Source organism: Ascaphus truei, chromosome 4 (assembly GCF_040206685.1).
Source record: "Ascaphus truei isolate aAscTru1 chromosome 4, aAscTru1.hap1, whole genome shotgun sequence".
In the NCBI taxonomy this organism is placed as follows: Eukaryota; Metazoa; Chordata; class Amphibia; order Anura; family Ascaphidae; genus Ascaphus; species Ascaphus truei.
The window spans coordinates 416,299,493-416,325,657 of record NC_134486.1 but is presented as its reverse complement, the minus strand read 5'-3'; the positions used below and the strand labels follow the sequence as shown (position 1 = coordinate 416,325,657).

Genomic DNA, 26,165 nt, shown 5'->3' with positions numbered 1-26,165 from the left:
AGTTTTGGGAGTTGACGTTCCTTCCGTTTAATAAGAACCGCGGGCGTTGATACCTCCAAACCTTGTATGTGTTATGGGGTATGTTCATGGGGTGTTGGGGGAGTGACATCGCGGGCTCTGAGGTCGTGTTCACGTCAGGGCTCCCGTATTATTTGCGTCTTGATTTAGGCGATCTTGCCCTTTCCAACGCTGTTTTCATTTTTTACACCAGGTGCTCTGCGCAGGAGATACGCGCATTTCAAACATTACGTTTTTAACACTAAAAAACATTTTTTTAATTTTTTTTAAAAAGCAGGACACGGGGGAAAGAAACTAGCATTAAATGAGGTCAACTCATACCGGCTTGTGTGAGTGCATAACAAATATAAATTCACTGCGCGCCTGTGGGTGTATCTCTGCTGTACAGAGTGTTTATTATAGCGTTCCCTGTTTTTCCCTGAGGGGGAGGCGTTTTGGCTCAGGTGGTTATTGTCTTTTCTGTGTAACCCAGAGGAGGTGCAGTGTGAGTCCCTCCTCTCCCAGGGGTGCACCGGGACAGACCGAGCAGGGAGACGGTGCATCGTGAGTCCCTCCTCTCCCAGGGTTGCACCGGGACAGGCCGAGCAGGGAGACGGTGCATCGTGAGTCCCTCCTCTCCCAGGGGTGCACCGGGACAGACCAAGCAGGGAGACGGTGCATCGTGAGTCCCACCTCTCCCAGGGTTGCACCGGGACAGGCCGAGCAGGGAGACGGTGCATCGTGAGTCCTTCCTCTCCCAGGGTTGCACCGGGACAGACCGAGCAGGGAGGCGGTGCATCGTGAGTCCTTCCTCTCCCAGGGTTGCACCGGGACAGACCGAGCAGGGAGACATGTGGAGACAGATTCTGGAGAATGGCAGGTATAGTGAGATCCTGCAGGGATTATTTATTAAAATCTCCCGGCAGCGAAACATGTTGTGTCGGATTCATCTAAGGGAAACCCCGAACTCAGCAGCAATCCTTGTTTTCTGTATACTTCTGGGGCTGGTCCTGCACGGGTTCTGCACGGGTTCTGCACGGGATCTGCTCAGATTTACACTTTATTAAATAGACGCCTTTGTGTGTCTGGATTGATAGAGATTAGAGGGGGTTAATCCATCAAAATCTCTCATCTGCAGAACGTGTGCAAAGGGCAGCACAGGATTTAGCGATGGGTTGTTTATAAATCTGGTGTATTTGCCCTTGGGCAGTGGTTGAAGTATTAGAGTATTAAAAGAGTAAATTATACTCCTGTTACACATGGGACAAAACTCTCTGCATCTCATTATAGGTTAATTATACTCAGATGTATTATTTATACTTAGATTGTAATCTCTTCGGGGCAGGAACTCCTTTTCCTATTGTTTAATACCTGAAGCGCTTATTCCCATTATGTGTTAGAATATTATGTCACATGTATTACTGCTGTACAGCGCTATGTACCTGGCTGGCGCTATATAAATAAAGATATATGTAACACGCTCCCCCCCAAGGGAGATCTGGTAGTCCTAGGTAACGTCCTTGTGTTACCGGTGTGATGGTGCTCACCTGTAGGTTTACAGAAGGCGGAGTCTCCGCTGGTGGTGTTTGGGAGTAAGAACAGGTCAGGCTTTTAGTGACGTTCTCTCTTTGTAGTGCAGCGCCTCCGTCCTGCAGGGACCCTATTAGGAAGAGGGGTAACCCCCACTGGCAATTCTCCTCACATAAAGCACACGATAGGGATGGCACAACTTGGTTCTTTATTGCCGGTGTTTACAGCTCATCTCCCATACAAGAGAGGTACAGAGCATAGGCACGTCACTAACCTAAACCTCGCAGCTTGCACGCATCTTTCCTGGGTCAGACCATAGCTCGCAGGACCCTTCCCTGGAATCAGCCCTAGGAGCTTGAGGCCCCAAGAACCTATCCTCAGCTCCCTTAACCCCTGATGGGGTAAGGGGAATCCAGCCACCTCCCTGAGGAGAGGCTATCTGGAACAGAACACACTAACATTTAGATGGATGCCGTGTTTTATACAACAGGGGAGGGTCCTACTCCTTAGGCCTGGTCAGAGGGCAGCACCCCTAAAGAAACCCACCCCCATGGTCACATGCTCCAACGGTCCCAGCTAGCAGCTAGAGGCCACAACAAATTATCTACCCCATGGTGAATACACATGCTGAACCATGTTATTAGGGATTTAACCCCAACACTGCCTGGACTTCCTTGTTACGGTTATCCAAGAATGGCCGCTTGCACCTAGAGCTCCATCTTGGCCTTTGCAGAATCTGCTGCCATCCCAGCACGAATTGGCTTAAAAAGCTAAAAGAAACATAGCGGTGGCTAGCCCAGACCGGGGGCTCTACAACGAGGGGTATATTGTCACTGTGACCCCTCGCCCGGGAAGTCCCAGAGAAATATAGTATAAAGAGGCTGAGGCCTGACATCCCATGAGGCCTAACTCCAGGGGTAAGGCAGAGGCTCCCTTACTGCATTAACACATCCCTGACACAGTCAGAGGGTCCATCTCCCCTACCTGCTGCTGGGAGCTGAGTGATTGGGGGAACGGCGCTGGTCGCGTCCACGCGTGAGCTCCGGTAGCCGTGCCGCGGCGGGAGGAGTGCCAGCAGCGTGGCCTGGGAACAGGGGGACTGAGAGGAGACATCGCTGGGAGCGTCACTGGCTGCGTGCGGCTGCTGGGAGGTGAGTGAGAGGCCTAATCCCATCACAAGGCCCTGAGAGGCCTGATCCCATCACAAGGCCCTGAGAGACCTGATCCCATCACAAGGCCCTGAGAGGCCTGATCCCATCACAGGGCCCTGAGAGGCCTGATCCCATCACAGGGCCCTGAGAGGCCTGATCCATCACAGGGCCCTGAGAGGCCTGATCCCATCACAGGGCCCTGAGAGGCCTGATCCCATCACAGGGCCCTGAGAGGCCTGATCCCATCACAGGGCCCTGAGAGGCCTGATCCCATCACAGGGCCCTGAGAGGCCTGATCCCATCACAGGGCCCTGAGAGGCCTGCTCCCATCACAGGGCCCTGAGAGGCCTGCTCCCATCACAGGGCCCTGAGAGGCCTGATCCCATCACAGGGCCCTGAGAGGCCTGATCCCATCACTGGGCCCTGAGAGGTCTGATCTCATCACAGGGCCCTGAGAGGCCTGCTGCATGTAAAGGGAGCTGCATATATACCACAGAGCACTGCAGGCCAAAGGAGGAGTCCCACTTAAAGGCCCGGACACAACTATAACATTACTCCTATAGTACAAAGACTTTCTCACAAAAACACAGCAGGCACAGCTGCATTTTCACTCTTTTCTGACCGGGCAGCTGAACGATGGCTTAATGGACAGAGAAATTAATATGTAAGGTGAGGGCACATGTCTCCCCCGCTCCCTATTGCCAGCAAAGCACAAATGTAAATTCTCATCTACTCAGAATGTGACAGCTAAACAAGTCACTGCACACATCCTTTGGATTTTTAACCCCTAAAAGGCTTGCTAGTTTACTCTTCACTTTCATATGGAAAGATTTCTTTCCCCGCTGGGCACCAATATGTCGCAAAAGGCTCAAAGAGCAGCGAAAGAGAGAAAAAAAAGACACAGCAAAATCCACTGACCCCACCTGTACCTCTGAACTGGAACCAGACCAGCTGGACAAATCAAAGTTTGCAGAGACATATGAATCCATCACACAGACCACTGATTCTAATATGAGGCAGAACAGCGCTGATATGAGGAGGCTGTTTGCAGAGCTCAGGGAAGAGATAGCCACTAATGCGGCCAAGCAGTTTGCACAGTTCAGGGAACAGACGGTCACTAATATGAACAGGCTGTTCGCAGAGGTCAAGGGTGAGATGACCAGAACTATCAACCAGAGGTTTACAGAGTTTAAAGGAGAGATTGTCACAATAACAAAGGAAATCAATGACCACACATCTAGAATCAATAATGTTGAAATAAGAGTCTCAGACATAGAGGACCAAACTACCTCCCATATGCTGCTCATGGACGAGCTAAAGAGACAAAACTCCAAATTGACCATCAAGATAGATGACTTGGAGAACAGGTCAAGGAGAAACAACATAAGAATTGTAGGCATCTCTGAGGAGGTCAATACAACAGATCTCCTGGCATTCGCCTCAGAGGAGCTCCCCAGACTTTTAAAGATGGACGACCAGCACATCCCATTCAAAATCGAGAGAGCACACAGGTTGGGCGTGAAAGAGATAACCGCTCCAATACTGCAAGACCCAGACCGGTACTGATTAAGATGCTGGACTTTCAGGATAAGGTGGCCATGCTGACAGCCTATAGAAAAACCCGTGAACTCTTGTTTAACGGAAACAAAATTTTCCTCTTTCAGGACTTTTCAGTAGATCTCAGTAAGAGAAGAGGGAGTTCACTCCTATTTGTTCTGCTCTTTTCAAAAGGGGAATCAAGTTCACCCTAATATACCCAGCGATCCTCAAAGTTTTCCGAGATGATGGGGTTTAATCCTTTGATTCACCAGAGGAGGCGGAGCATTTGATTCATGAAACGCAAAACACGGCTATGGAACCGAATTCTTGAAGGACACATTGATACCCCTGGGCTCCTGTGGGCTCTGTATACTTCCCTTTTGCTGGTGGGCAGTGGTCACACTGCCTAATGTTCTTGAATATAACACTGTTATGTAGCCTTAGATTAAGAACGTATATTAACGATGTGTAGACCTGTTGAGTAGATTGGTTCTGACTAGCTTTAAGATGGCTGGGATAGGCGGGGAGACTCCCAGGTCTCCAGGTAGCAGCCACAGTCTGAGTTAACATGCTTAGTATATGACATGGTTTGTTATCTACATTTGTTCTCTTTATTGTGTTGGTTGCCTTTTCCCCTCTGTTTTTCCATTATCCTCCTTTTCTCTGCTCTCTTCCCCTCTCTCTCCTCGACTCGCAGGTGCTGCAGATCCACATATCTATATCTCAATCAATCACAGAAAGGTTCCTATCACGAGGTATTCTTCTGTACCAGATAAGAGGCCAAAGATAACTTCCTGGAACGTGGGTGGTATTAACTCCCTGATGGAGCGCAGACAGATACTTAATCACCTAAAGAGGTTAGGTACAGACATAGCCTTGTTACAGGAAACACACCGGACACAGACGGAACATGACAAACTGAAACAGGGCTGGGTCCAGTCGTGTTTTTCCTCACACTACAACAGTAAAAAGAGAGGGGTCGCCATCCTCATTGGGAAGGGGGTCCCATTCCAACTGGAAAATCAGCTGTATGACCCTGAGGGTAGATTCATAATTATTTCGGGAAAATTAGGGAGGGATTAAGACTTCTCTGACAAACATATATGCGCCAACAGTTCATGACAGAACCTTTTTCACTTCCCTCTTAGGTAACGTAGCACCCCTAGCCACGGATCACCAAATCATAACAGGGGGAGATTTTAATATAGTAGAAGACCCAATATTGGATAGGTCAACATCTTCTACAACCAAATCTTAAAGGACACAATATAAGATCAAAAGCCAGTCAGACATTACATTTCTTAAAAAGAAATTGAATCTTGTAGACCCCTGGAGACTGCTCTATCCATTAGAGAGGGATTATACCTGTGTTTCGCGTGCACATAATTCAATGTCACGCATTGATTACCTGTTGGACTCGTCCCCTCTTTTCCAGAAAATATCCAAAGCTAAGATATATAATGCCTGTATTTCAGACCACTCCCCCATAGGGCTCCAAATACAGTTGGACCCTGATACGATGGTCCAGGGAACATGGTCGTTCCCCTCCAAATTGTTAGCTCAGGACAGCTTTGGAGCTGCAGTCCATAATAAATAGGCACAAATCAAAGAAAATAACGCAGAACCTATAGGAGACCCCTTTTTGTTTTGGGAAACAGCTAAAGTAGTCCAAAGAGGGGACATAATATCGTACGTCTCTTACCAGAGAAAAAACACAACGAAAAATATCTTTATTGTAACCAAAAATTAACTGAAACATAATCTAAATTCAAAGAATCACCAACTCCTCAAAACAAGGAGGAGTATTTGGTGAAAAAATGGAGCTGGAGGTATTACTACATGAAAGAGAACTGCTGAATCAAAGTGATAGAAATGCAAAATTCATGCATTACGGAAACAAAGCTGGGAAAATGCCAGCTAACTTAGTAGCAAATAATCGCTCTACATGTCATATAGCGGCCTTGAGAGACCAGACTGGGACTAGGCACACTTGTAAAAATAGCAGATATCTTGCATAAATTCTATGCAGACCTATATAATCATCCAGATATTAACCTAGATCAGCAGGATAGATTCTGGAGAGATTTGCGGATCCCTCAGCTGTCAGAGAGCTCAAAACAATATTCTAAACAGCCCCATCACCACAGAAGAAGTCTCTAGAGCCATTAAACAGCTTAAAACACTTAACCTGATGTTACTCAGACGAATATTTTAAACATATGACCGTAGAAATAACACCACATCTGGTAGAGGTATATGATCGAATAATGTCACTTTGAGAAAGCCCCCTGGGTTTTGGTTCAGCGGTAATCAAACTAATCCCAAAAAAAGATACAGAGACCTGGAAGAGCCGGCTTCCTACCGAAAAATTTCCCTCCTTAATCTTGACTACAAAATATTCACCAAAATTCTAGCAAACAGAATTAAACAGTTTCTCCCTGAGGTGATTCACCCAGACCAAACTGGCTTTGTGATGGGTAGACATTCAGTCACAAATATACGGAAACTATTGACGGCCATTCAATATTATGGAGAGGCCAATGGACCTTCCTCTGCCCCAGACGACCACGGCTTGGTCTGTGCTCTCAGCCTGGATGCGGAGAAAGTGTTCGATATGATAACATGGCCTCACCTGTTTCAGAACCTAGAGAGGTTCGGGCTCAGAGGGAATTTTACAGAATCCCTTAAAACTATCTATGCCCAATCAAGTGCCTCAATCTCTTTCAGCGGTAAATCATCGGACCATTCAAACTCTATAGAGGGACCAGACAGGGTTGACCACTTTCACCATTGCTATTTTATATGGCTATTTAACCTCTGGCTATCGCTTTGAGAGAATCAATTAAAGGGTTACAAATTGGGAACCAAATAATAAAATTGGCTTTATATGCAGACGATTTGCTTTTTTTTCTGTGCAGATCCAGCTAATCAGTTACCGCTAATAATGCAAATTATTGACAACTATCAAACTTTTTCAGACTATAAAATAAATTTGACAAAATCTGAGGTTCTCTGGCTGAGGAGGGGAACTCTAGATTTCATTGGCCCACCAACACCATTTAAAGTCGCTAAGGATTCCACTAAGTATCCGGGTATTCAGTTTCCCCTGAACCTACAGAGCTATATGAGCTGAATTATATTCCCATCATAAACAAAATTGACAGAGTTGGCAGGATGGATGAATCCACCATTAACTATGTCTGGTAGGATTGCTTTAATTAAGATGGTTTCTTTCCCGAAACTTCTGTACTTAATTCAGACACTTCCCCTGCTTATAAGGAAAAAAGATATCACAAAGATACTGTACATAGAGTTTTTTCCAATTTAATTTGGAACGACAAAAAACACAGGATCAGTCTACAAAGGCTGCAGACCGATAGAGAACAGGGGGTCTGACCCTCCCCGATGTGGGAGCGTTTAACGTGGTGGCGCTGACTAGGTACATTAGGGATTGGCTACTTGACAAGGCCGAGTTTGTGAATTCTGGAATAGAGGGACAGCTGGCTCTCCCACACTTCCTGGGATTCCTGCTCTCCCACACTCCCTGGGATTCCTGCTCTCCCACACTCCCTGGGGTTCCTGCTCTCCCACACTCCCCGGGGTTCCTGCCCTCCCACAATCCCTGGGGTTCCTGCTCTCCCACACTCTCTGGGATTCCTGCTCTCCCACACTCTCTGGGATTCCTGCTCTCCCACACTCTCTGGGATTCCTGCTCTCCCATACTCTCTGGGATTCCTGCTCTCCCACACTCCCTGGGATTCCTGCTCTCCCACACTTTCTGGGATTCCTGCTCTCCCACACTCTCTGGGATTCCTGCTCTCCCACACTCCCTGGGATTCCTGCTCTCCCACACTCCCTGGGATTCCTGCTCTCCCACACTCCCTGGGATTCCTGCTCTCCCACACTTTCTGGGATTCCTGCTCTCCCACACTCTCTGGGATTCCTGCTCTCCCACACTCCATGGGATTCCTGCTCTCCCACACTCCCTGGGATTCCTGCTCTCTCCCACACTCTCTGGGATTCCTGCTCTCCCACACTCTCTGGGATTCCTGCTCTCCCACACTCCCTGGGATTCCTGCTCTCCCACACTCTCTGGGATTCCTGCTCTCCCACACTTTCTGGGATTCCTGCTCTCCCACACTCTCTGGGATTCCTGCTCTCCCACACTCCATGGGATTCCTGCTCTCCCACACTCCCTGGGATTCCTGCTCTCCCACACTCTCTGGGATTCCTGCTCTCCCACACTCTCTGGGATTCCTGCTCTCCCACACTCTCTGGGATTCCTGCTCTCCCACACTCCCTGGGATTCCTGCTCTCCCACACTCCCTGGGATTCCTGCTCTCCCACACTCCCTGGGATTCCTGCCCTTCCTACAGGTTAAGGATAATGTAAATAACATTCTGAATGGCATTATGTTTGGAGATACTGTAAGAGCCTGGCGTAAAGTAAGAAAATATTTTAAACTACCACTGAGAGTATCCAGGTTGTTACCAATTGTAGGGAACTCAGACTTTGCGGCAGCCCAAGAGACCACAGTTTTCAGGACTTGGGCCAGTAGAGGACTTGTTCATGTCGCAGACTGTTTTAACACAGGACAACACATTGTCCCAACTTTCCAACAACTCCGATAAAGATATCAATTACTAAATAAATACTTCTTTGCCTACTTACAGTTAAGACTTTATGTGACTTCCTTGATGAGGGAACATCCATCCCTATTAGAACACAATGCCTTGGCGTCAGGTCTTGAGATCCCCATTAAAACGGGTTTTACATCTAAACGTATCTATACCGCCCTTATAGCGACCCGTACTGTGGTCTCTGGAGTCTTTTATTGGTTAAGTGGCAGGTGAACTTCCCTGATCTGATAGATCAAGAGGTCCTGGTCAGAGGCTTCGGGAGTGTCCGTTCCATTACTCTGGATGCACATTTGAGGGAACTGCAGATTAAGATATTGAACCGCGCATTCCTAACCCCAGCACAACTAAACAAAATTCAACACATTTCTCCAATTGGGTGTAAAAAATCCGGCAGTACCAGCACCAATATCTCACATTGCCTGTGGTACTGCAGAAAAATAAAGAGATTCTGGAATAAAACCTTAAGGTTTCTACACAAACTGCTAAAAACAAAGCTTCCCCGTGACTTTAAACCAATGTTATTGGGATATATGGAAGGCTGGAAGACCTTGACGGTCAGTTTGCCGTAGCTGGCGGGACTGATTCTCCTTTTGGCACGCAAGCCGATTCTGGTCAACTTGCTAAAACCATTCGCTCCAACAACTGGACAATTAGAATCTGATCTGTTCGCAGTTATGACGAGGGAAAAATTTGACTCATTTGGAGACAATATGAAAAGAACAGATAAATTCCTGAGTAAGTGGAAACCCTTTACGGACACACTGCCTCCCGACACACTTAAAGAGGTTATGGGCCCCTTTAGATATTCAGACTGGGTGTCCACTGCACTGTTACACAGGTCTTGGGCTAGGCTAAAAGAACTATAGGGTGCTGGGTGTGGAGGCGTTTTCGGCGAGATGTGAGGGCCTGCAGAGCGCGTTCTTTCTTCTTTCTCTCTATCCCCTTTCCCCCCCCTCCCCTTCCCCATCATCATTATTTTTTATCATTTAAAGCTCAACAGTTTGTAAGAAAATATAAAACGCTGTGAGCTTACGGTTGCCTGAATGTTCACTATGTTTTTCTCATTGTATTGTATGTTTTAACCGTGCTCACAGATAATAAAGAAATGTTTAAAAAAAAATTAAAAAATCACAACACTGCCTGCTCCTTTCCAGGACTTCCAGTGCTGGAGCCAGAGAAATAAGTAGCAAGGGGCACTAAGCTATACATACAGGTGCGCCGACGAGTATTCTAAAACTTATCTGGGGCAAACACCAACAAGAGCCAGGTACATGCTGGGTACATGCTGGGTACATGCTGGGTACATGCTGGGTACATGCTGCAACATTTCAGTGGCATTTCTGCAGACAGACTAATGGCCCATCGGATTAACAGCGGGGGTCCCTGGCAGTCCCATTCAAACTGAATGGGACTGTCAGGGACCCCTGCTGTGTTAATGCTATACCCAGCATGTACCCAGCATGTACCCAGCATGTACCTGGGTCTTGTTGGTGATTGCCCCAGATTTTCCAAGGCAAGTTTTAGAATACTCAAACGGCGCACCTGTACATACATACTCCCCCAAAAAAGGAAGACATTAAAGAAATAGATTAAGTGGAATTGTCAGTCTGTAAATGAAAAAAAGTAGTGATACCATTATCTATCGTGTGTGCACTAGGGGCAGCCCCTAAGGATCCTGCCATTTGTACTAGGCGCGTGAAAGCGCCCTCGCATGCGGTATGATCTCTGCCTTAGAGATTTTGTGTCGGAGAACCCCTTGGAGACACCACACAAACCCCTATGGGTTGCTGAACCCCCTGTTGGCAAGCACTGCTCTAACGTAACTTTGGGGATATAAGTACTGTGTCTAATACGGATGTCTGAACTGCCCTCCTTACCGTTCTCCCAGCCCCTATGTATATAGCCTGTCCCTGCTATCTGTGTGTACTAGGGATATCTGTCCTTTATCCCCCTCCTATTTATATGACCTGTCACTGTTGTGTGTACTAGGCATATCTGTCCTCTATACCCCCCCATGTATATGACACGTCTGTGTCTCTCCACAGGTCGGCCATCAGTGAGCGCTGGCCGGGGGGTATCCTGGTCCCAGCTGCAGTCGGGGTAGGGGGTGTCCTGGTTTGCTGGATGTTGTGTGGGAGGAAGAGGAAAACCATTGAGATGGGAGACGGGTGGTGGGGACATGGAGAGAGACTCCGTCTGCAGAGCGAGGATACGAGATTGCGACCTTTCCGCATTGAGGTGTCCGATGCTGACCTTCAGGTACCAAGATTTATAACACCCCCACCTGAGAGAGCGGCATTATACTGACCCTATTATAGAGAATAGGTCCTTAATAATGAATACTTGAGCCTACTATTTAGGAACGGGATTGTCTGAGCTGGGCCACAGGTTACGTGGAATGACCGTTTGTAATGTGTTATGGGAGCGCACTATTATAACCTCCGTATAGTGAGCGTGCTGGAGTCACATTATGCTGCTACAGCATAACGTCATTGCATCATATTGCTGGGACACGGTTACGTTTGATTTGGGGTTATTTCAGGATCTGTACGAGCGTCTGGATCGTACGCGTTTCTCTTCACCGCTGGAGGACTCCAAGTTCCACTATGGCTTTAACTCAACGCACCTCAGGAAGGTCGTCTCCTACTGGAGGAACCAGTTTGACTGGCCCAAGCAAGTGGAAATCCTCAACAAATACCCCCACTACAAAACCACCATAGAAGGTAATTCCACAATAGTAACGGGTATTTGGAACGTGTCTTACTTTTTACTTGCACACCTTATATCATGTAATCTCCAATATGCAGATTATGGAATGAACAAAAAATTAGTCGGATATTCAGGCTAACATTTAATAAACGGTTCTACGCTTTTAAGTGAATGGGACAAAAGAAGCATCAACGCTGAACACCATTTAGCAACTTCGGGCCACAAATAGTGATTTCCTATCTGCGACACATAATACTAACAAATGGATATCATCGTTAATCATTTTAAAATAATTACACACAAAAAAAGACTTAAATCGTCCATCTCCTGGCAATCAGAAACTATAATGATATTGTATATAACAACTGTGTAAATTTGTGGCACTATCCAAGCCTATTTACTAAAGTCTTTAAAATATATATACATATTTAGCCAGAAAGGGAATCCCATTGATAGTAATTGGAGTTTTCCTCTGATACATATGATGTATTTCTGTTGCACTGGCTTCTCCCCAGTTTACTATATAATAATTGTGGCCCTTTGCAGGGTTGGACGTGCATTTTATCCACGTGAAGCCTCCACATCTAGCCCCAGGGCAGAAGACTCGTCCTCTCCTTATGATTCACGGTTGGCCTGGGTCCTTCTACGAGTTTTACCGCATCCTCCCAATGCTGACCGAGCCAGCCAAGCATGGTCTGAACCCCGACCTTACCTTTGAGGTTATCTGTCCATCTATCCCAGGATATGGCTTCTCTGAGGCCCCACACAAAAAGGGTGAGAACTGGAGAAGTCCAACAATTCAGGTTGGAGGGTGTGAGAAGTTGAATAGAGAGAAGGGGAAGTAAGGGGAGGAGAAGCAAGGAGGCAGGCGGAGAGAATTCAATGAAGTGAGAGACCAGGAGACACAAACGAGGAGGTGTGAGGATACTTGGTTGTGAGGTCTTTAGATGACGGATAATAGGACACCCTTGCTACAGCCTAGAATAAACCGGGTCCCTTGAAGCGTTCTGTGTGACGCGATACATACGTTGGTGCGTAGCGTCTGACGTCACTGGTCAGGCGCCGCCTGGTCATGCGACAACTAGCTCAGAACGGCGGTGTCTCCGATACAAATAGAGCACCAAATGTTCCAACCTGGGGGGGCTAATTACAACTGTAGTATATTAGTACAGTCATAAGGGTTATGCAAATGCTAACGATTGGGGATATATATATATATATGTGTAGCCCTCTTTCCCCCTGACTAAAGAGACTACCGGTACTGCCATTACCTGATGGCTCACAGAGGGACCAAGCCTCCACCACTGTGAGCCTGGGGTGGTATAATTACTGTCGGGGTGGTCTGATCCCAGTCCGCAGGCCGCAATCACCGCATGGCGTCTTCACTGTGTCCCTGACACTAAGCAGTACTATGGGGAAGCATCCCTATCTAATGGGCCTTCCCTGAAGCAGCCACAAGCTACATGTGATTGGGGCCTATCTGGGACCTAAGGGGATTATCTGGCCTAGTCTGAGTGCCACTGACACTCAGACACTACCTTCCCCTTGTCTGTCCTGGCTCCAACTGATGCCTCATGCTCTAAGCGGGCCAAATGTAGCAAACTGTTGCTGTGGAATCCTGGTTACCCTATTGGCTGAGCTGCACCCCCTGATCTGGCCACCCCAGAGGATTCTGGGATATGTAGTGCCCTGCGGAGCTATATACAACATGGCCATCTCTCTTCTGAGTCCCCTGCGCATGCGCGAGCTTCCACCGGGACGTCAGGACCCTTCTTCACATGCGCGCCTATCTGTCATGGCGGCCCCCGCTAGCCGGGTGCACCATGGAGACTCCAGAGCTATGGAGCTCCCTCTCCCTGCTCGCAACCGCAATCTCCTGTGCCGAGTCTGCCTGCCATTCCGGTGGCACCTGACACCTCTCTGCAGCACGCCCGGCAGTTGCAACAGCCTCCCCCCTCCCCGCATCAGAGGTAAGGGGGGGGCGGGGGGACACAGCTACGTGTGTGTGTGTATGTATGTATGTATATATATATATATATTCTCTCATACTTACCCTTCATTGTCCTCCTGTCCTTCCTCTCTGCTTACAGAATAGAGTTGTAGACGGAAGCAACACTTGCTTATGAGAACTTGGCAAGAAATATCTCAGTGGAGGGCAAATCCAGTCCTCAAGGGCCACCAACAGGTCAGGTTTTTAGGATATCCCTGCTTCAGCATTGACTGAGCGACCTGTGCTGAAGCAAGGATATTATTCTGGACCAAGCGCACTGTGGCAAGTGAGTAGGATCAGGTAGCTAAACTCATCTCCTTTAAATGCACACAGAGTCCTGCTATTTTCTGTCACTTTTATTGGAGGGGGTTGTAACGGGAGACCAATGCTTTTAACACAAAAATACCCGGATCCTTTGAGCAAAATGTGAGATAAAATAAATTGTGATTTATTTACATGAGAAACACACACAGCTTGAAATACAAAATAATACAAATTAACACTTACTGGAATGGGGCAAAACTAAATAAAATGTCCATGGAACGAAATTCCCAAGAACAAAGTCTTTAGGCACCAATTCCCAGGAGCGGGGTTGGTTCGCAAATAGTGCCGTGCGACAGTCTTATGGCTGCATGCGACCCCTGTTTCTCCGCTGAAAGTAAACTTTTCGTTCTGTACTTGCAGGATTCGTTCGCAAATCCTTAGTTCTAATGAACTCCTGAAGTAGGGTACAATCCTTAGTTACGATGGAATAGTCTTTGTACCGCACGATATCTCTTCACATGATGGAACACTTAGATGGAACACCTCTCGATTGGTTGCAAGGACCTTTAAAAGCATCAAAGTCCTATCGGTAAAATGTGCGGCCAATCCCTGAGTGGAAACAACGCATCCCACCTATTGGCAAGGTTCACCCATACATCGAGCCGGGCAGAGGCTTCAAGGTATGCTACAGTCATGCGCCAACATCGCACCTGAGCCACTTAGCATACCTAACCAAGCCCACTTCCCTGGCGACATGTTACCTGGACATTTTGCAGGCAAACCTGTTTACATTTACTTCCCTTCACTTAACACTTTAAAGTGTCGGTACCTATTTAAGTCTGGACTTTCCTAGACATTCTGGAGTCATCTGACTTAAGTTTATGGATGACTCACTGGCCGGAATGGCCGGTCATGTAATGTACTTGTGAATCCCCAATATATCCGCTGCCCTGTCTGTCTGAATGTTAATTTCCTTCCTCTCAAAATTTTAATACACCAAAAGAGGGGGACTGTCATTCACTACTTTTTCTAAAAGTTAATAACAAGAAAAGATAACTGCTTTACTGTTGGGACCCCACAAGCATTCACACCACATTTCACAGTGCTGGCATACTTCTAAACTAAGTTAAGACCCTGTGTCTGCGCTGGGTGAAAAAGCAGCTGGCGTTTTTAAAACCCTTTTTTCGCTTTGCGGTTTGGCAGTGAAACATTGTTGCAACACTCGGAACTAATACATAACCGTGCCCGCACTCGTACAATGTAGCTTAGTATAATGATGTGGTCATTGTGGTTGCAACACTCGGAACTAATACATAACTGCACTCAAACAATGTAGCTTATAATAATGTAATAATGTGTGTGGTCCCATTATTCCTAGCAGGACACACACAGACAATTCTAATGCATTTACAGGCTTGCAGCCAGCAGTGAGTTGCAGAGCTGACACTTCACATTTACAATATGACTCAATATGTTACCTGGCTTATACAGCTGATACATAGCATTTACTCTCGCCCCCTTATCCCTGGGGGGGTGGGGGGGGGGGGGGGAAGAGACACAGGCATTTTGAATACAGTTGCAGTATTACCCCCCCTGCTGGGTTGCAGAGCTGACACTCTACAATTCCCAACCAGGCTCAGGGGCACCCAGCCGGGCTAAATACCTTTATTAATGGCCTGGGTACCCCTTCACTGTTACAGGGGTATGCAGAGTGTGTAAAATAACAGGCAGGTAACATTTGTGGGGAGAAGGTAAAAAGGAATGCCTTTTCTAGGGGAACAGTGGAGGGTGCATGTACTCACTGTCTGCTAATAGTAAAAGAAAGCACGCTTTCCTGTCCAGGCAGGAAAAGGATCTGGGCTATGCCAATTAATAAACATAGCAGGGGGAAGATGGCTAAACCAACTCAGGTTTTTAGCATAGGGAGGTTGCCAAGGCAACTGGCAGAAACTATGGGGGAAAGGCAACATTTGTAGCAACAATGTTGCAGCTCAAACTGAGCAGCAATGGCTACCCCAGAACAGAGACACTGCACATGCAGAGAGGATCCCGAACAGATATCCTTTAAACCTGCTCTGTTGGTGGCGTTTGAGGACTGGAGTTTCCCCATCTTTAAGCCAGGCTTCAAAGATTACCAAGTATCCAGTAAGAGATTTATAGACTAATTATCTGTGTAACAGTAACTTTATTCACAAAGGGAGCTGCATACAATTATCTCCTAGAGCAGGGGTGCGCAAACTGGGAGATTTTTCTGGGGGGGCGCGGGCGTTTGCAGAGGCCCCGCGCATTTCACCAAGGCATTTAAATTAAATGCCAGGGGATCGCGTGAGGTCTCTGCAACAACACACTTACCATGATTCAGATGCGGTGACACGTCGCCAATGCAACGCGGCAGGGTCATGTGACGTTACACACGTGTCAAATGATGCCGCAGTTCACATGATGTGACGTCACATGACCCCCCCCGCGTCATTTGACGCAGCTGCAAGGTAGGAGTGGGGGGGGGGGTGGGCGCGAGCACCTGGGGCAGGCCAGACAGGGGGGAGTAGCAGCAAAAGTTGCGCTCCCCTGTCCTAGAGCTCAGTCTGATAATTATACCTCCAGAACAGATTTACTGTTAAACTGCAAGAAAAGAGACAGCCTCCCTAACACAGGAATTTATCTGCCACTTTGCAATAAGGTAATAATAGTAGTATTCTGCCACACCAGGTTTGAATCATGTTCCTGGTTTTCTGTTTTCATCTCTTTTTTTACATTATTTTAATATAGATTATTAACGTTTTGTTTTTACTTAAAACATAATTTCAACCTCTAATTTAGTGTAGCGCAACTTTCCCCCACTTTCCCCTGGGAGATATGGCGGCTTCGGTGTGTGGTGCGTTACCTGTGGCTCACAGGAGGCCTGAGCCTCCACCTGTGCGGGATTCTATGGTGTAGAATGACCCCGTCACAGGACTCAATAAGAATACACACTTTGTAAAGCAGAACAGTTTTACTATTTACACTAATAGAGTACGGCCTACCCACCTGGCCTCGCACGGCCGTACTTCCCAATACTCCACTCTCTCTCAATGGAGTCAGTGTCACGGTAGACCAGTTATTACCAACACATTAATACCGGGATTCTAGATTGAGCACAACAAGGAGGGCAAAATAAATTGTAATTTATTTCTTTTCAGACAAACACACACAATCTTCACAATTACACTGGATAAAACACTTACTGGGATTGGGAAACTAAATCAAATGTCCACGGAACGAATTACTTAATAACAAAGTCTCCGGACACCCCTGCACGCATGCAAGTGGGTGCGCGATTTCAGCCGTGAGACAATCCTTGGCTAGGAGCGAAAATTGCCACCCCTATATCTTCGCCGAAAGGAATAATTTCGTAAAGTCCTTACAGGATTTGTTCGGGAATCCCCGGCTCAAACGAATTCTGTAAGAGGGGTGCAATTCTTCGTTACGATGTAGTTAACCCCTCACACTCCGGAACCGCTGACGTTGGAACTTGGACGTTTCTTGGTTGAATCAGGTGAATCTGACTAGGACTGGGCTGCAGGCATTCTTATAGGGTTAAGAGCCCTATCCCTAACATACACAGCCAATCCTCCCATGGGAACAACATTTCCCACCTATCCTCAACTTGCAAGGATTTCCTACAACGGGCAGAAGTTGCTTCCCGATCTGCTAAGAGCATGCGTCAACCTGACACCTAAGCTGCTTAGCATACCGGGCCCAACCTCTTACCTGGCGACAGTAAGTCTGGGGTTTGGCTACTAAGTGTGAAGTGCCCATACTTTGCACCGGTATTTGATACTTAGCAATATCTCGGCCACCCTAACACCTTGTGTCTCTGAGGCTTTTCAACTCCCGGACTTCTCTAGACACTGGGGCACCAATTTAGCAGGGTGCCCTTTGAAGTACGGAGATAAAAAATCCCTCAGCTCATTCATCCATAACATATGGGCATGTTAATATATTCATTGCCGGGCTGGCAGGAAAGGGGTTCCTACCTTTACATTTAAAACACCATTGGAATACAGTTTTATTTTTATATGTAGTTTCTGTATGTGCAACAAATATAAAACTCATATGTATGTTCATGGTACTTTGTTAACTAGCTGCACTCCAAAAATTAGAGTGCTAGCTCTTTCCTAGCGCAAGTTATCCACTTAATTGAATGGGCTCTCTGATGTGGGTTGCGGTTTGACCTATAATCGGTCTGGGTTACAAGCCGGCATACAATGTATCCGTGCTGGCTTTAATTGGTAACCGCAGACGCGCGCCACCAATTGAACTTAAGTGGCTAACGAGACGGCTGGATACATTGTAGCTCTCAGGTACTTCAGCTAAACCGCAGACCACTTATTCAATTAACTTTGCGGTTTCGATGTCTGTGGTCTAGAAACTGATACCCATCTTCGATGCAGCCACTTACTCGCAGGCACACTTATGCAATTTAGCGCTTGGCCCAGTGCTAGAAGCTCCCCCTTGTGTCGCGAATACAGTTTGCACATTTCCCATTCATTCACAATACTGCAGCTAACTTCTATGGCTGCAAAACAGGGACAATAAAGATAGTGTAGGGGAAAACATGGCATTATTTTGACCATACAATTTAACCCCTTCAGTCCCAACAAGGTTTAGGGTTAACCAGCCTGGCATTATACCTTTATTATTGGCCTGGTTAATCCTTCAACGACCCAGTCACTGTTCCCCCAAAGTACCTAGGGGCCCTTGGGCACCCAGCCAACTCGGTGTCCAAAAGGTCAAATCCGCCACCCAATATGTGGTACAGCGCTGGCCACTAATGTGTGAAGGTCAGTTGGTGCACTTTGTTGGGTACCTGCCGGGGTGTGTCCAAACCCGGGCACGCTATATAAGAGAGGATCCATCAATGTCAACGTTGAGTCCGCCTCTGCGGTGGGTGGTATCCAGCTGGAGGGTCCCACACTTATGATGGTCTCTGATGGTCTGGTTCTGGACTGCAGGCTACAGTCACCTTACGGTGTGTCACTGTGTACCTGATACTGATAGTGCTACTCGGGCCAATGTACCTGTCTATGGGCAAGTCCCTATAGCAGCCACAAGCTATGTGGGAGTCGGGGCCTAGCTGGGGCCTAATAGGGGGTATCTGACCTTGTGCAGGAGTCACAGACACCTGCACACACAACCTACCCCTTCCTTGTCCCAGCTCCGACTGGCATGGTCAGACGCGCCAAATGTATCTATATTCTCTTTGCAGGGGAAGCTGCAGCCCTATTGGCTGTTGTGTATCACTTGATTCTGCAGCCCTGTGCATGCTGGGGGCTGTAGTTCCCATGGAGCCCTCTCTGGCTAGTGGCTGCCTTGCAGCCCTTCCTGCGCATGCGCGACTCACTGCGCATGCACGAACATATTCAAAACGGTGGTGCCCTTTGCCGGTAGTCTCCGGCGATGCGCTCGCCTGCACCTATCTGCGTGGTCCCTACTCCACTACCGACGCTCACCGCGGGCACGTGCACACCTCCGCTGCCCACCGCGCAACCCACGGAGGTAAGGGGGGGCACTGGGAGCTCAAGGGGAACCAGGGCTATATTAGCGACAGGGCAGTGAGTGCAATTAGAGAAGTGACCTTGTTCTTGTGTCTAATCCCAGGTGTTTAGTTCCCATATGGATGGTTTCCGGCTGGCTGATTGGTTGGATGAAAGAATAGTTTATTGGGTGGTTTGTTGGCCAGCTGGATGGATGGCAAGAATGGTTGGTTGGTTAAATGGATGGATTGGTTGAATACCGCAGATAAACCTCGGGGTCTCTTCCCACAAACAGGGTTTAATGCTGCTGCTGCCGCTCGGATCTTCTACAAATTAATGCTCAGACTGGGATTTAAGGAGTTTTACCTGCAGGGAGGAGACTGGGGGAGCTTAATCGCCACCCTCTTGTCTCAGATGAAACCTGAGTGAGTATCTGGTAACAAAATGTTTACACACACAACCGCATACACTGTGTCTTATGGGAGTCTGACTTATCCTTAGGCTGCGTCCATACAGACGAAGACCGTGCGGAGGCGTGCGCACGAGTGACGTCACCCGCGTTAAGTGGGAGCGTTTTGTGGCCAAGGTAGACGCGCCATGGGGGCGTATCTAAGGGCGTGTCTGTGACGTCACGGAGCTGGTTCCCCCTCATTGGGCGAACCGCTCACATGACCTGCCCGTCGCGCCGAGGAATCAGATTGACCTGATTCCTCGCGCACCGCGTGCCCCCTCCTGCAGTCTATAGACGCGATCATTGCCTTAAGGCAATGTGATGGCGCCGCGCGGTCTTCGCCAGCATGGACGCAGCCTTACACATACCGCACTACGGGTAGTCCTCGCTTTACGACGCTTCGCTTTCCGTCGGACGCATTTTCCAACGGCGGCTAATGCAATAAAAAAAATGCAATATCAAGTTTCGCGTATCCGACGGAAATCGCCACTGGTTAATATTGGTCCCGCTTTCCGACAACCTGCTATCCGACAGCGGTTTGCGGGGCGCATTGTGTCGGATCAGCGAGGACTCACTGTACTGTATTATTGCCTTTCAGATGCACTTACAGTAACGTTCCAACCTTCCCCTTAAATGAGCAATCCCTGCACTATCCTACATGCGGTGCTTTAATAAATCAGTTCTGCAGTATTAGATAGTACTTACTCGTTTATTTTTCAATTGAACTCAATGCCATTTTTGAGTTTTAATATACGGAGTATCCTTTGATTTCTGTGGCAGGTTTTAGCCCACCTCCCCAGCAGTGCAAGAGCTTTGTAAGGCGTTGTACATAGTAAGTGTGCGACAGCAGCCCGGGCTATCCGTGGCGCGCGGGGGCTGGAGGAGGAGACGCGGCCAAGGTCACCTCCAATTCAATGTTTGCTGGCGTGCCCGTGATGTCACGTGAGCGGTTCGCCCTCATTGGCTGAACTGCGCACGTGACCAGGACGTTGCGCGACAAAATCGAAAGATTTTGTCGATCGCGCCATCACGCCAACTATTCACGCGTCCTAACACTAGCAGTTTGAGCTGCAAACTGTAACAATAGATGATGTTACTTTAGTAATATAAGAATACATTGTAGCTGCTGAGTGACACTGACTGAAAGATTGATTTGAAACTGAAAGGCGGCCATTTAGTGAACCCTGGGAAGCGGGATCTTTGCTGATCGATCACGGAAGAATGAATTGATGGGGAGCTTAGGTAATTAGTTTTCAAATCAAAGACTGCATATATTTAATAAAAAAAAAAAGATTTTGTATTTTTAAATTACCGCGCAGGCTGCCTCTTCAAGAGAGAAATAGGATCTTATGTGGCTCTTACTTTTTGCTTTTTGCAGGTCCGTGAAGGGCCTCCATCTGAACTTTATTATAAATTTAAAGGGCGGTCTGGGGATGCTCATGTCTCTGCTTCTCGGACGTTATGTGCCCTGGTTAGTGGGCCTGACCCGAGAGGATGTGAGACGTATATATCCGTACTTTGAGAAGAATGTATATGGGATCCTGCTGGAGTCTGGATACCTGCACATCCAGGCCACCAAACCGGATACCGTAGGTAAGAGATTCCCGATGCAGTAACACGGGGCTCCGTGCCCTTCCAGCTCAGAGATGTGGGGAAAGACTTCTTCTCAAAATCCCCACTTCTTATAACTCTGTCCTCACATGTAGTCTACACGTCAGCTATGGGAACCTACTTTCCACGACCTTGTTACATTGTCGGGCTTCTGTAGCCAGGGAACACACTACTGGGGGCAAAAGGATGAGCAGATGGGACTCCCAATATACATGAATACATTTACAGTGTGCATCTGATCTCCTGCATTCCACTCATTAGAATTCTGTATATAGATACACAAACCCTCGCCCCCTCTCGCCCCCTCTCGCCCACTCTCAGGGGAAAGTCCCTGACTGGATCAAAACCAACAGTGAGCATGCAGGGTACTTACCTCTTCCAAGTCAAGGTGGCAAAATGTTTCCTATCCCAGGCAGTGTCCCCCACCCCATGCTTCCTCTCTTCCCCTCCCCCCCCCCCCCCCCCACCGCAGGCAGTATCCCTTTGCGCTCCCTCTCTCTCTCCTCCCCGGGCAGTGTCCCCTGGAGCTCCCTCTCTCTCCTCCCCGAGCAGTGTCCCCTGGCACTCCCTCTCCCACTGGGCAGTTTCCCCTGTGCTCTCTCTCTCTCCCCCCCCCCCAGGCAGTGTCCCCCTGTGCTCTCTCTCTCCCCCCAGGCAGTGTTCCCCTGTGCTCTCTCCCCCCCCCCCAAGGCAGTGTTTCCCCTGTGCTCTCTCTCCCCCCCCCTTCCAGGCAGTGTTCCCCCTGTGAGCCTGTGTTCTCTCTCTCCCCCATGCAGTATTTCCCCTGTGCTCTCTCCCCCCCCCCCCCACCCCACAGGCAGGTTCCCCCTGTGCTCTCTCTCTCCCCCCCAGGCATTGTTCCTTCCGTGCTCTTCCCCCCCCCCCCCACCCAGGCAGTGTTCCCTCTGTGCTCTCTCCCCCCAGGCAGTGTTACCCCTCTGCTCTCTCTCTCTCCCCCAGGCATTATCCCCCTGTGCTCTCTCTCTCCCCCCCAGGTGGCAAAATGTTGACTTTCCCATGCAGTGTCCCCCACCCCATGCTTCCTGTGCACTATCCTGTCCCCCCCCCCCCCAGGCAGTATCCCCCTGCGCTCTCTCTCTCCCCAGGCAGTGTCCCCCTCTGCTCTCTCTCCCCAGGCAGTGTTTCCCCTGTGCTCTCTCTCCCCAGGCAGTGTTTCCCCTGTGCTCTCTCTCTCTCTCCCCCCCAGGCAGTGTTTCCCCTGTGCTCTCTCTCCCCCCCCCCCCCCCCCCCCGGGCAGTGTTTCCCCTGTGCTCTCTCTCTCCCCCCCCAGGCAGTGCTCTGAATGATTCTCCTGCTGGACTTGCTGCTTACATCCTGGAGAAGTTCTCCACCTGCACAGATAATACATTCCGTAATCTTGAGGACGGAGGCCTGGAGAGGTCAGATTACCCATGCAAAAAATGCAGACAAGAGCATATCAAAAAAGACCATTAAATCCATGCAACTATCACATAGAATATAGTTCTAATTAGTTTGTGTTGTGACCATGACTCGCTAACGATTTTGGCAAACGGTATCCTGCAATCAACAAATAAATTGCCAGGAATTGGTAAAAAAAAATATTAAGCTCTAGCACCGGCCCAATTGTAATTCACACAAATCCCCAGAAATCACCAGACAAAGAAAGCCGCAGCACAATGCTGATCCTCCTCCCTATACCGGGGTGATGTACAATGTACAAAAGGGCAAAGAGACGTTTGTTTTGATACTTTGCTCCGTTTTCTGTTTGCATTGGTGTCAAATATCAGAGTTTCCTACATGTGGGGCACATTGTTACCCAGAGAGGGGTGCAGCGCTGCACACCTGGTGTACCTTTATTTAATGCAAGATAAAGGTGACACACAGACGCAGAGCTTCATTCATCTCATTATAATCTGCGACGTGGCTCCTCTTGGTGGTGCTCCCCACATCACAAGCAGCGGCACATGTCACAAATCTTGGAGCGAAGACCTCGAGTCATCGATGCAACGAGACGCCAGATGGAAGCCGCGCAATTTGAATACATCTTTCCCCAAATTTGCCTTCACGTATCACCCCCTGTGACGTTTCCTTTATATAAAATTGTTGTGTAATTCTGTTACACTGATTGTGCTGCAGTTTTACGTCTGGGAGTCTTTAGTAAACTCCCCCCAATACGTGTAAATATTTGTGTAATCTGATATTGTTTCATGTGAGGCATAAAAGAACGTGACTTTTCTTGTTTAACGGCGGAGAGATGGGGAGATCCGAAGTAGCTTCAAACTAGGACATGACGGGAGTGGAAGTGCAGGAGAAGTGGGGTCTCCAGAGCTGAACCTGATTAGATTCAGCTCCGGGGACCATCAGAAGATACTTACCTGTGTAGGGGGCGCCCGTAGCAGCTCCCCGGGTTTAAAGGTCCTGGTCACGTGGGCCAATAGGAAGCCATAAGGGAGGACGTCACAGCTTCCTATTGGCCGTGGGACATTTTACCCACCATTGTTTGCCACACACAGCCGGAGCGGTTACCGACACCCCCTACGGAGGTAAGCATCTCGGGAAGCAGGCAGTCCCCGGAGCTAAAACTAACACGGTTCCACTCCGGACACCCCCTGCTTCAATTCTATAAGTGTAAGGAAAAAAGCAGGATTTCTGCTTGAAATTATCAAGAAAGGAGCAATGGATTACAAGACGGGTTATTCATGGAACGACAATAATGCCCTAGCCTAGTTGACACGATTACACTTTTATTTGAAACAAAAACAACCTCTATTAAGATAAAAATCTCGCCTGTTTGAACCTTTGCCTTGTTACAGCCAATTCTCATGGTGTTGTTATCCAAACCATAGGAAATACTCCATGGATGATCTTCTAACCAACGTGATGATCTACTGGCTGACTGGATCCATCACGTCTTCCATGAGGTTCTACAAGGAGAACTTCACTCGGGACTTCAACCGAACCCCAGACGACAAGTAAATAGAGGCGGCGAGGGTTTTAGTGGAGGTTGGGGGGGGGGTACAGGGGAGGAGCCCACACCTAAAATATGAGCACCTGTAATAAATAACCACATATTAGGGGTTGACGGCTGCCCTCAAAGTTTCTTAGGGAGAATAGTGTTTGTGGACTGAATCACTGAAAGGATTATTATATATTGCGCGTCCATCCGATCTTCTTATTGTCACTGATTATGGAAGCGCTTATCTATTTAAGTATCGGGGAGATTACCTAACTTGCCTAAGGCATAAATATAGTTAACTAAAAAAGAAAGTGTACAGTTCGTATATGTAATAATTGAATACCGTATATAGCACTGTATTTGGTATCACTTACCCCTTCCTCAGTCTCTTATCAGAAAACCACTTCTACAACTCACATGTAGAATAAGCTGCAGAGTAGATAGTTGGAGTATATGCGTCTGTATGTGATTTTTTTGCTAGCAAAGTATCCTGTTGTTTTTATAAACCTGGTAACCTATCTTAAAAAAAAATATACCTGCGGCCACCGGATTATGGGTCAGGTGGTGAGAAGATTGAGAAGAATTAAACTTTTTGTATAAGGGACATTCTACCTCTCCCTTCCTGTCCCCGAGATACAGAACGAGTAATAGAAGTGGATAAGCTCCTAGCTATACTAATTCTCCACTGGGGATGGTGACTGATGAGTAGTCTTCTCCAAGTATGGAGGGGCTGTAGCATGCTTGGGAACGCTGCCTACACTAACTGGGTGCCTTGTATTGCAGGATCGGGGTGTATGTCCCCACTGGTCTGGTCGCCTTCCCTTGTGAGTTGTTGCACGCCCCTCGTACATGGGCAAAGCAGAAGTACAGGAACATCGTCACCTACACGTACATGCCAATTGGGGGCCACTTTGCTGCCTTGGAGGAGCCTGAGCTGCTCGCCCGAGATGTCCAGAACTTCGTGTCCCGGGTGGAGAAGATATGAGAGGAGAGAGAGGACATGGATAAAATGCAAAGCTCGTCTCTCTGTACTTACGTGTGAAATATGAATAAAGACATATCTGTAGGAACACTAACACAGTAATACATCTCATCAACAAGCTTAATCCAGGTCATGGGGGTTATGTACTAAAGTCTCTCGTCATCAAAAAAACAGCACCAGATTTATCAAAGAAAAGCAATCTTATTCAAAGCTATTGGACTCTTTCCTTTGATAAATCTGGTGCAATTTGATTATTAATTACCCCCTCGCCCCCCCCCCCCCCCAAATCTTTGTTCTATCCACATTTATAAATGATATCTCTTATTTGGAAGGGGGTGGAGCCATGTTTTGCTGTATGCCAATTCTTGTCACGACTTCATTAAATTGCAGCAGAATTGAAAGCTTTGACAACACATTTTTTGGATGTTACTTGACTCCACGATTTAATGAAGGTTAGTGAGGAACCTTTTCCAGTACTGTAAGTCAACTGCTCATATTATCCTGTTAAATTGTAACACACAAATAGATCACACTGCTCACCAGAAATAAATTGAATGAATAGATGGGCTATGATGGTGCCTAATTGCCAAGATTGACAACGGGTGCCACCTGGGCTGAGTTGATATATTATCAAGGTAGAGGATAACTGGAATAACCAATTAGCCTCCAAAAGAAGCAGACTAGAGGTGCACACCAAGGCTATTAAAACTTAACATTTAATAGTTATAAAAGAATATACTGTATGTCTACACTTGCTCAATAATTAATTACAATGTGTATGTTTAAATATAAACAGTAAAAATGACAGATGATGAACTGTGTCCTGATGTCCACTATAAAGGATACT

At 47.7% G+C, this 26,165-nt stretch overlaps 1 protein-coding gene across 1 annotated transcript; it reads left to right on the top strand.

The window, feature by feature from the left end:
• The first annotated feature begins 476 nt into the window (after window positions 1-476).
• Window positions 477-25,719, top strand: LOC142493980 (epoxide hydrolase 1-like). The gene is made up of 9 exons (XM_075598806.1): window positions 477-877; window positions 10,903-11,116; window positions 11,400-11,580; window positions 12,113-12,340; window positions 19,632-19,761; window positions 21,166-21,380; window positions 22,690-22,798; window positions 24,227-24,352; window positions 25,120-25,719. Exons 1-9 carry the CDS (start codon window positions 849-851, stop codon window positions 25,319-25,321), a joined length of 1,434 nt encoding a protein of 477 aa, XP_075454921.1. The 5' UTR covers window positions 477-848; the 3' UTR covers window positions 25,322-25,719.
• The last annotated feature ends 446 nt before the right edge of the window (window positions 25,720-26,165 follow it).